Genomic DNA, 12,011 nt, shown 5'->3' with positions numbered 1-12,011 from the left:
TCTCTGAGCTCCCATCTGTATACCCCTAGGCTCTTATATCTGATTTCCTGTGTATACCGACCTGGCTTTGTTTCTCCGTCTATGTTCGTTTGCTGCCTGTCCTGACCTTGGCTTGTCTCTTGGATATCCTTAAAGTCTGCTGCTTACTCGGCACATGCCAGTGGTCTCCACATCTTCAGCTGGGCCTACCTGGGGGCCACGACCTTGTTCCATTCTGCTGCAAGTCCATCCCTTCGCCTATGCCACTTGCAGCTCCTAAAAGCCTATATGTGCATTGACACATAAAAAAAAATAGAGAGGCATTTTTAAGCTGTAAAAAAATGCCTGATGCTCCTAAAAGCAGAGTGTGCATGAGGCCTAACAAACATTGAAAAAAACATAGATATAATGCTGTCAAAATTACACAAAGGTACTTTTGAGACCAAAAGCATAGAAACAAACATGTTTAATTATGTCAAAGTATTTGGCATTTCACTTGTATTATAATAATACTATTCCAAAACTATTGTAATACAGTATTAGGAAAACTGCTGTGAATGAACATTTTTTATCATACCTCTATCCCTCTAACTGTTATGCTAAATTTTCTGTGTATAACTTCCTCCCCTGTTAAATTCCAACTCTAACTTTTTTCAGACCTTATACAAATATATGAAAAGAGCTCAACTCCCAGTCATTTTGCACAGAGCAGCCCTAATCCTCCTCTTCTTGGGTCCCTTGCACCCCCTTCTGGCCCATTCCTCCGTCCGAGTGCCCCCACAGCAAGCAGTTTCCTATGGGGGCACCCCAAGCTGAGTCGCTGCTCTGTGTGTCCACTGATACATGGAGCCGAGGCTCAGCTCTGTCTTCTTTCTCTCCTCATTGGCTCACTGACTTTGATTGACAGAAGCAGTAACCACCAATCTCTCAGCTAATCAGAAGGGAGAGTCCCAGACAGCTGAGGCTCAGGTAACTGTTATGTTATAACTGTTATGATAAAAAAAAAAAAACTTCTGCCTTTAGAACCATTTTAAGGGCAGAAGAAAAATGACTGAACTCAAAAAACTTATTTAGGAACACAGGTCTCTGTGTTCATCCAGCAAGCCCATCCCCCCACAGTTAGAAAGCACCCCCTAGGGACACATTTAACTCTTTGATCGCCCCTGGTGTTAACCCCTTCCCTACCAGTGTCAGTACAGTAACAGTGCATATTTTTAGCACTGATTACTGTAGTAATATCACTTGTCCCCCTAAAAGTGTCAAAAATGTCAGGTGTCCGATCTGTCTACCGCAATGTCGCAGTCCCACTAAAAATCACTGATCACCACCATTACTAGTAAAAAAAAATGACATACATCTTTCCCCTAGTTTGTAGACGCAATAACTTTTGCTCAAACCAATCACTATACACTTATTGGGATTTTTTTACCAAAAATATGTAGCTGAATTCAAATTTTTTTTATTGGATATGTTTTATAGCAGAAAGTAAAGAATTGTGGCTCTTTTTTTGTTTATAGTCCAAAAAATAAAAATTGCAGAGGTTATCAAATACCACCAAAAGAAAGCTCTATTTGTGGGGAAAAAAAGGACATCAATTTTATTTGGGTACAGCGTCACAAAGTAACGCAGTGCCAAATCGCAAAAAATGGCCTGGTCATTAAGGGGGTAAAACCTTCCGATCCAGAAGTGGTTAAGGAAAGCTTCTGTCCTGCACACTAGGCATTGCAAAAGTCCCTTTATCTTTATGTACCTTAAATGTAATGAATCGTTCAGATGTGCAGCAGCCCTTGCTGCCCCTCTGAAAATGGTTCATTGTAGATCACTTTTCAAAGTGCCGTTGGCAGGCAGCTGGGAGCCTATATTTTGCCTGCTCGCTGCCTGTTTTAACCCTCAAAAAGCTGAACCACCACTCTGCAACCAGATGCTTAACTTGAATGGGCAGTGTTCTGCTCCCCCAACATAGCAGCAAAATATCATGGCCGTCATAAGTGGCTGTATGTCCTTGTTTAGGTGATTGATCAGGGGTCAGTAAAACTGTTGCTCAACTACCTGCTTTTTCTGTCCTGACCACCCTTTGCCGAACAGCTGGGATTAAAAAAACGCCAGTTCTTTTGGCAGAAAAAAACTCTCATATAAAGCATTTTTGTAGAGGCATTTAGCATGTTTTTCTGTCAGAAAACTCCTCTCAGAAACGCAAACCAGACAGGTTTTATTTTTCTGCCTCTAAATGCCGAGCTTAAAATATGCCTCTAAACGTAATTTGCATTGACACATAGGATAACATTGAGCTGCTTCTACAGGCAAAACTCCTCTCGTTTTTTTAAGCCCAGTGTGTGTGGACCCTATACGTGCTCTTAGTCTTCTCCAGCCCCCATGATGTAGTAGATGTCCCCACTCAGTCGTCACATAAGCTGTTTTATTTGAATAATTTGGAGAAAAGTGCGAATGCATAGCCCTGTAGAGTATCAGGTCTCGGAAAGCTGTAAACACATTTATGCATGGTCGTAACAGAGTTTTAATTACAGTTGTGCTCATAAGTTTACATACCCTGGCAGAATTTATGATTTCTTGGCCATTTTTCCGAGAATATGAATGATAACACAAAAACTTTTCTTTCACTCATGGTTAGTGTTTGGCTGAAGTAATTTATTATCAATCAACTGTCTTTACTCTTTTTAAATCATAATGACAACAGAAACTACCCAAATGATCCTGATCAAAAGTTTACATACCCCAGTTCTTAATACCGTGTATTGCCCCCTTTAACATCAATGACAGCCTAAGGTCTTTTGTGGTATTTGTGGATGAGGCTCTGTATGTTCTCAGATGGTAAAGCTGGCCATTCTTCCTGGCAAAAAGCCTCCAGTTTCTGTAAATTCCTGGGCTGTTTTGCATTAACTGCATGTTTGAGATCTCCCCAGAGTGGCTCAATGATATTGAGCTCAGGAGACTAAGATGACCTTTCCAGAACCGTCACTTTATTCTGCTATAGCCAATGACAGGTCGACTTGGCCTTGTATTTAGGACCATTGTCATGTTGGAATGTCCAAGTACATCCCATGCACAGCTTCCGGGCTGATAAATGCAAATTTTCCCCCAGTATTTTTTGATAAGAAACTGCATTCATCTTGCCATCAATTCTGACCAAATTTCCTGTGCCTTTGTAGCTCACACATCCCCAAAACACCAGCGATCCACCTCCATGTTTCACAGTAGGAATGGTGTACCTTTCATCATAGGCCTTGTTGACTCCTCTCCAAATGTAGTGTTTATGGTTGTGGCCAAAAATCTCAATTATGGTCTCATCACTCCAAATAACTTTGTGCCAGGAGGTTTGAGGTGTGTCTCTGTGCTGTTTGGCGTATTGTAAGCAGGATACTTTGTGGCATTTGCGTAGTAATGGCTTTCTTCTGGCGACTAGACCATGCAGCCCATCTTTCTTCAAGTGCCTCCTTATTGTGCATCTTGAAACAGCCACACCACATGTTCTCAGAGATTCCTTTATTTCATCTGAAGTTATTTTTGCATTTTTCTTTGCATCCCAAACAATTTTCCTTGCAGTTGTGGCTAAAATTGTAGTTGGTCTACTAGACCGTGCTTTGGTTTCAACAGAAACCTTCATTTTCCACTTCTTTATTAGAGTTTGAACACTGCTGATTGGCATTCTCAATTCCTTGGATATCTTTTTATATCCCTTTCCTGTTTTATACAGTTCAACTGCTGATTGGCATTCTCAATTCCTTGGATATCTTTTTATATCCCTTGCCTGTTTTATACAGTTCAACTACCTTTTCCCGCAGATCCTTTGACAATTCTTTTGCTTTCCCCATGACTCAGAATCCAGAAACGTCAGTGCAGCACTGGATGAAAGATGCAAGGGTCTGGCAGGAGTCCAGAAACTCATTGACCTTTTATACACACACACTATTTACAAGCAAACCGTTCACAGGCAAGGATGGTTACCTTTAATAGCCATTCAAACCCCTTTGAGTCAACTTGTGTGCATGTTATCAGGCCAAAATCACCAGGGTATGTAAACTTTTGATCAGGGTCATTTGGGTAGTTTCTGTTGTCATGATTTAAAAAGAGTAAACACAGCTGATTGATAATAAACGGGCAAACACTAACCATGAGTGAAAGAAAAGTTTTTGTGTTCTCATTCATATTCGTGGACAAATGGCCAAGAAATCATAAATTCTGCAAGGGTATGTAAACTTATAAACACAACTGTATAATGCATCTCCTTTTTTTATTTTCCGGATTTGAACCTTCAAAATGTAGAAGATTGTTTTATGTATTTTTCTATACCAAGAGAATTAAGGCACTTTATGTTATTTAGTCATTTTGCTAACATTCTATATATCTTGTCTCCTGTTTGGCTGTTATTGGCAGCTTCTAAATATCACAGCAGCAGCCAAGATGATTATGTGTGAATATCTTGGCAGATTTTGCATATACAGTGATCTAACCTGTGTGCACACATTGCTAATGAACGCCCAGTGTGAACTGTTGCTAGCTATGCCTTGGTGATGTTGGAATTCTGTTCCAGGCTTGTTTTCCTTCTCCTCAGGTTTGGCTCCTTCCAGCCTCTGCTCCTACGTGAAATCTGATCAGCAATAAGGCTTTCTCGTGCTTTTCTTGGTCTTTTCCTTAAAGATTTGGTAAATGTGCATGCCTCTTGATTCAGCTTTTTCACACATTCCTCTGTCTTCACTGTGTCTTGTCTGCTTTAACTGCCTATGCTCATTAATATGTATGTGCACGCATGGCTTAACCAATCACATTTAAGTGGCAGTACAGGTGCTGCTAGCCTCGGAGCAATACACCAGGTTACAAATCGCTTTAATTAAAAAATGGAGTACACTGTCTGCTTCATATGACTTTAGAAAAAGGATTATCTTCATGCCAAATACTTGACAAAATCTATGAGGTCTTTAAATGTGGTTATGTGCATGAATACACCCTATTGCATGAGTGTGTGTAATTATAAACATATAGATTGTCCTTCTGGCAAACTATATTGTAGAAATGCTGAAGTTCCATGGATTCAACTTTTGCATAGACTTTACTGGTTATAGAATTAAAGACACTTTAAATTCACTCACCCTGGATCGAACCGTTAAATAGCCTCCATGAATCACATTACTAAACTGTGCACGCATGTATGTATTGAAGAAAAAAAATTACTTTGGGGTTATCCAAGATAAATTAAATTTGCATCCCAGCAGCCGCTGACAGCTAACCCTCCTGCCCGCTCCTCCTTAACATACAAATGTTGAGTGGGCTGATGTTCATGCGCCTATAAAATTGTCTGGCCAATATAATATGTAAAAGCGATGCAACCAGAAGTATGCTTTTCTGTTAATACACGTTGGGGTGAATCTGTGATTTATCCTGGAATGCCTCTTGATGTTGCATGCAATGTATCATACATTCCATTATCATTTGTCCACTGTTTCAATACATGGCATAGATATTTGTACAAGCTGTAGAATACACCGTTTATGTAAAAGATGATGCAAAAATGCAGTTCACTGTCCACATTTTAAGATATCGCATTGTATTACATTATATGGGGTTTGTTGTTTTATAAGTGCATGTCTCATTGACTGTTAGCATTTATCTTGTATCACAGGACTATCTGTAATTCACCTGCATGAGAAATCTGTTGATAAATTACAAGTCAAAAGTTTCTCCTCTAAAATATTTTCTTTGGTAAAGTGCTTATTGATTCTAATTTGTTCTGATTATTTATTTAGATGATCTGGACAGTACTTCTCTAACATCTGCAAATGTAATATATGACGACGATTCAGCATTTTTGTCAACCTCATATGTGGATCCAATTCCTGGAGTTTTTCATTTAATGGCGCCTGATGAAGAAACTTTGGATGTTCATGAGACTGAAAAAATGGATGTTGCAAATGATATACAGCAAAAAAAAGATATTGAAGCTTTGCCTAGTGTTAACATTAATGAGAACAAGTCAGAACTGCTGGTACCTTTAGCTAATGACAAGAACCAGCAAAGGGAAAGGTCGTTGAGCCCCAAAAACTCTTCCAAAAAGAAACCACTTGAATCTAGGAAAGAAAGCAGCACAAGGAGAGGGCGTTCAGCAAGTCCCAAGAAAAGTGACAGTAATATATCTGAAAGACACCAGAGTCCCCGACATACTGATTCGAAACGCACACACAAAGATGTCCGAGAAAGATCTTTGAGCCCCCGAAAATCGCATCATAAAACAGGCACTGAATATGATGCTGGCAATGATAAAGACAAGAACAGGGGACACGGACGCAGGGGAAGATCTGCCAGTCCCAAAAAATCCTACAAAAAAGAGGAGAAAGAAAAGCTAAGTGTTGAAGTTGAAGATGCATCAAAGAAACAGCAAAATGCACTTAATGTAGATCAACTGATGGATAAAAAGGACAAAAGGTCAGCTAGAGAAGATGGAATTGAAAAGAGTAGGAAAACTGAAAAGCATGAGGCATCGAAGAAAGACATGAGGGAAGACAAAATTAGGAGGGAAGAGAGGGAAGATAAAGTTAGGAGTGATGATAAATCCCGAAGGCAGGAGAGAGAGGAAAGACACAGGAAAGAGGACAGGGAAGAAAAACTTAGACGAGAGGAGAAAGATGACAAACACAGAAAAGTAGACAGGGAAGACAAGCAAAGGCGAGAAGACAGACACAGAAAGGAAGAGAGGGAAGAGAAAATCAGGAGAGAAGAAAGGGAGGATAAGTACTGGAGGGAGGACAAACACAGGAGGCAGGATAGAGAAGAGAAACCCAGAAGAGAAGGAAGGCAAGAGAAACCTAGTGGGGAGGGGCAGGAGGAGAGACTAAAGCGGGAAGAGAGGGAAGACAAAATCAAAAAACACATTGGATCCAAAAGAGAAGATAGGGATGAAAAATCCAAAGCAGATGTCCAAGAGTCCAAAAATTATAAAAAACTGGATGAAAGACATGAGAAGTCAAGACGAGAAGACAATCTGCATGCTGTTAATGACAAGAAAACCACAGACCAGAAAAGTAAAAATACGGAGGAAAAATCTCAAAGAAATATCACCGAATATGAGCAGAAGAAACATGAGAATGAACCAATTAAAAAAGTGGGTTCTTCCAACATTAAACAACCATCTCAAGACCTTGTGCTAAAAGCTAAGCAAGCAGAAAAAGTCCCTCAAAAAGAACAACCTGCTTTTCATAATGAGCCACAAATCAAGAATCCTACAGCTGAAGCTACAGAGAAAACCAAAGACGAAGGAGCATCAAGGACAGCAGGAAAGAGATCACTGATAACTCCAGGACCATGGAAAGTTCCCAGTCCAATTAAAGTTGTTGAAGCTGACGTATTGAATATATAGACAACTATTCCACATGCTGCCAGCTGATTTCAGCTTATGTATTTTAAACTTTAAAACCCTTACTTGCATGAAGGATTTTTTGGATTTTGCTTGTAATGAATGGTCTTCCACAAGCTTGAGCTCCATGTTACTCTATGAAGGTGTACTGTCGCACTTTTGGACTTTGTGCTGCTACAAATTATGTTGGGACAGTGTTGTACAGATCCTAACCATGCATATTTACCTTTGCCAATGTGATCATGACTCCACTACTTGTGCCAATTTTATCTTCCTGTTCAGTTTATTTCCAACGTCCGTGTAAAGTGTAAACTTGTCTTTTACATAAGCGGAAAAAAAAGGCCTGGTTGAAATATTTGACTAGCATGTTGCATGTGTAAAAACTGTAACAGAAACATACAAGCTATTGATGGTCAAAGAAAGGACTCTGTGATATGGTGACATAAACCACTGACATTTTACTCCTGTGTTAAAATAGCCTCCCAATACACATATATACAGAACAGGAAGCTTTTTTACAAAGAACAAATTGGGGTCTAGTTACCATCTAGTTTTCTACTTTTAATAAGAGCTTATCATAATACCTATGTATGTACTTCTGCAGAAAGGGGCAGAAGAATAACTTTTGCTTCAGTCTGCTCCTTTCCTAAATTAGTTTTATTATGATGCACATGACTGAATACAAAAGAACAAAAGAAATATTATATGCAGTAAACTGAACAGCATGTATTTCATGGGCTTTTGAAATGATGATTTTAAATAGCTTAATTATAGTTGCATGGGAGGAAAAAGCTTTTTAAGGTCAATGGAAAGCAAAGTGTGGCTTGGGTGAAGGAAAGATCATAACTATTTGAAACATCTTGTATAATTTGCAAAAGTAGCATTCTGTTCAGTACACAATGCAAACGCCATTTGGCATCTTTAGACTATTAATGGATGCTTTTATAGGTACAATACAAAGTAAACAGTACAGGTTGACAATAAATGATAGAAGAATGTTGACGACAGCTATAACCTTGTCAGCTAGCATATCTAGAACAAATACACAAATATACTTGCAACCAAGAAACATATCCGACCTTCTATTCTGTATCATCATTGCAGTGAATTCACTGAAAATGCTGACATTGCACATCAATATTCAACAAAATGTCGGTTGTATTATGTTTACATCACTGTGATCCCATAGTCACTAGCTCCTCTTGCCAGGACCTTGTGTCCTGCAAAAGGTCAAAGTTGTCATCACTCAAGGTAGCATCATTCATACATAATTTAGTTTAAAACCAGCTTGATTGGCTGTAGATAGGCAAGTATCCTGTGTGCCCATTTTTACTATGATCGCTGTGGTCCAGTGCGAACCACAAGACTTGTTCCAATACAACCGATTGTGTTATTTGCCGCATATGCACAAAAAAAGTTTCTAGAAAATATTCAACAAAACCTGAGAACAGAGCTTGACGACTTGATTGCCTCTAGCATTGCTTGGATTGGTCACGGTTATGAAAAATGCCCACTCTGCTTTGGCCTAGTAAGAGCATTAGTTCCTTACGATCGAACGGGCTGCATATCCATAACAGAGGGCTTAGGTGTGAGCTATTCTTGTTGCCCAGAAGAGCCAATTGGTGCCTGCCTTTTTTTTTTCTGACTTGCACTGACAGCAACATGGAGAGTTTTTGTTCGGGCAACAGACAGGTCTCACCTTTAAGCCCCACAACACTAGTAAAATAGTTGCTTTAGCTTAACTCATTATTGCTTGAACTGCATGTCATGTCAATTGATTTTAGGTTTGTGCGTGTGTGAGATTCACCAAAGGATTTTTTTTTTTTTTTTTTTGAGGCTTAAATATATCTAACCTATAATATATGGTAACAATATTACATGCTATTTAAGGCCCCTTTTATATGTGTGTTTGAGCTATGATTGGTTGCTGAATATAAGCAGAAAGGCCAACAATTCTGTTAATTGGTTAAACAAAAAAAAAAAAAAAAAACCTTTTGGACATTTGGTGGAGGCTTCTCTCATTGATACGAATTGCTATCAAATAAACTTTTCTTTGTTTGCATTAGTGTTCCTGCACACTGTCGGATACTACCATAATGTTCAACAGGTAATTATACACTTTAACACCACAATGAATTTGCTAGAACACTGTCCCTCCCACAACACAAAATGCTCTTATGTTTGAAACAGGGTCAGTCGGTGCGTAGCAGTTTATTTTGTTGTAGCACTGCACGTTAGAGTTACAAAAACTCCAACAGCTAAAGCCCTGGGAATGTTGATTTGTACCAATGTATTGCTATATGCCTCTGTTTTTCAGTTTTGTTATGGTGAATGTTGTTCTGCTGTGCTTAACCCTTTCATTGCTAAGGAGTGGAGTAATAACACATCAGATCCTCTAGCAACCAAGGGGTTAAGCCATATTCAATGCACCCAGCTCATTACTGTGATTTAGATCTATTCTCTTCATATACTGTGATACTTTTCCAGAAGTAAATCTTTCTCGAAGGAAATGTTTTTCCGATTCTGTATGAAAAGTTGCCTTGAAATATTAAGGGAATCAAGAATAGATTTACTGGTTGTAAATGTCTAAATAATGTACAGCACCTATAAATATATACATATATCTTTCCAAAATATAGACTAGATCTGTAAAGCAGTTATTATTTTTTATATATAGATATACATATATAGATATATAAGAACAATCCAGTCAATGGCCTTCAGTTCTTGCACTGTAAAATATTATAAGACAAATTGCTGTATAATTTTGTTTTATTTTCCGATAATGCATTATATATATTGTATGTGTTCAGCAGAAGCATCCTCCAAATCTAAGAACTATTTTGCATTAAAATGAATACACAGAGTTGCTTTGTCTTTTGTTGTTAAGACTCTAAGCAGGTTTACTAAAGCCTAAATTAATGGCGTGCTTTGTTTGTTTCTTTTACATGCAGTAATCGCACAATACACATTATTAAACAAGATTATTTATTACTGCCTGATATTCCATTCACAGTTAGGCTGAAGTAGATTATATAAGGTTGTAAATTACATTAATTAGGACATTTAGTGAACAATGTCAATGCAACATTAAATTTTACCCAATGAAATGAAAATCTACTTTTGTAGGATTTTGAACTGATTGTTGTTGTTGTAATTTTAATTGGATAGTATGGCACAATAAAACAGACTTATGTACACTAATGTACATCAACATTTTAAACCTACAGTATCACAATTAAAATATTACATAAGACCAATTAAAAAAAAAAAAAAAAAAAAAAGGATTTTTAATACAGAAATGTTGGCTTACTGAAATGTACAATATCTCACAAAAGTGAGTACACCCCTCACATTTTTGTAAATATTTTATTAGATCTTTTCATGTGACAACACTAAAGAAATGATACTTTGCTACAATGTAAAGTAGTGAGTGTACAGCTTGTATAACAGTGTAAATTTGCTGTTCCCTCAAAATAACTCAAAAAGTGAAGTACACCCCTAAGTGAAAATGTCCATCATATCCAGAGGTTGTCTTTGGAAAATAGACGTATGGCTGCTGCAGCATTGCTGCAGAGGTTGAAGGGATGGAAGGTCAGCCTGTCAGTTCTCATACCATATGCCGCAAACTGCATCAAATTGGTCCACATGGCTGTCATCCCAGAAGGAAGCCTCTTCTAAAGATGATGCACAAGAAAGCCCGCAAAGAGGTTGCTAAAGACAAGCAGACTAAGGACATGGATTACTGGAACCATGTCCTGTGGTCTGATGAGACCATGATAAACCTATTTGGTTCAGATGGTGTCAAGTACCCAAGAGATGTTGATTGAACTTTGCCTAATTGGACAACAATATGTTAATGCATGATGGCATAAACCAAGCAAACTCCAAGATGGGTAAGAGGTACAGCATGCTCTTCACCAGTAAATGGGGTATTCGCTCTACTGAATGCTTATACACTATATTGTCAAAAGTATTGGGATGTCTGCCGTTACACGCACGTGAACTTTAAAGTCTTAGTCCGTAGGGGTCAAGATTGAATTTGCCCACCCTTTGCAGCTATAACAGCTTCAACTCTTCTGGGAAGACTGTCCACAAGATTTAGGAGTGTGTCTATGGGAATGTTTAACTATTCTTTGTGTTCAGACATACAGTATCTCACAAGAGTCGTAATTTTATTTGGATAGTATGGCACAATAAAATAGACCCATTAATGTACATCAACATTTTAAACCTACAGTATCTCAAAGTGAGTACACCCTTCACATTTTTGTAAATATTTTATTATATCTTTTCATGTGACAACACTGAAGGAATGACACTTTTCTACAATGTAAAGTAGTGAGTGTATAGCTTGTATAACAGTGTAAATTTGCTGTCCCCTCAAATTAACTCAACACACAGCCATTATTGTCTAAATCCCTGGAAACAAAAGTGAAGTACACCCCTAAGTGAAAATGTCCAAATTGGGTCCAAAGTGTCAATATTTTGTGTGACCACCATTATTTTCCAGCACTGTCTTAACCCTTTTGGGCATGGAGGTCACCAGAGCTTCACAGGTTGCCACTGGACTCCTCTTCCACTCCTCCATGATGACATCACGGAGCTGGTGGATGGTAGAGACTTTGCGCTCCTCCACCTTCCGTTTTGAGGATGCCCCTCAGATGCT

At 38.5% G+C, this 12,011-nt stretch overlaps 1 protein-coding gene across 3 annotated transcripts in view; it reads left to right on the top strand.

The window, feature by feature from the left end:
- Positions 1-7,785, top strand: part of MAGI3 (membrane associated guanylate kinase, WW and PDZ domain containing 3) — a 603,948-nt gene extending 596,163 nt beyond the window's left edge. For 2 of the 3 annotated variants that reach the window (XM_082246222.1, XM_082246221.1), the window contains exon 21: positions 5,739-7,785. In XM_082246222.1, the coding sequence (XP_082102348.1) occupies positions 5,739-7,345 (1,607 nt within the window). In that variant the 3' untranslated portion in view covers positions 7,346-7,785. Of the gene's footprint in view, positions 1-4,549; positions 4,641-5,738 lie in introns of all 3 variants that reach the window. The other variant, XM_082246223.1, reaches the window with a different exon arrangement.
- The last annotated feature ends 4,226 nt before the right edge of the window (positions 7,786-12,011 follow it).

This window comes from Pelophylax lessonae (genome assembly GCF_965119305.1).
Source record: "Pelophylax lessonae genome assembly, chromosome: 2".
NCBI classification, from domain to species: Eukaryota; Metazoa; Chordata; class Amphibia; order Anura; family Ranidae; genus Pelophylax; species Pelophylax lessonae.
The sequence above is the reverse complement of the archived record's forward strand: the minus strand, read 5'-3'. Positions and strand labels throughout refer to the sequence as shown.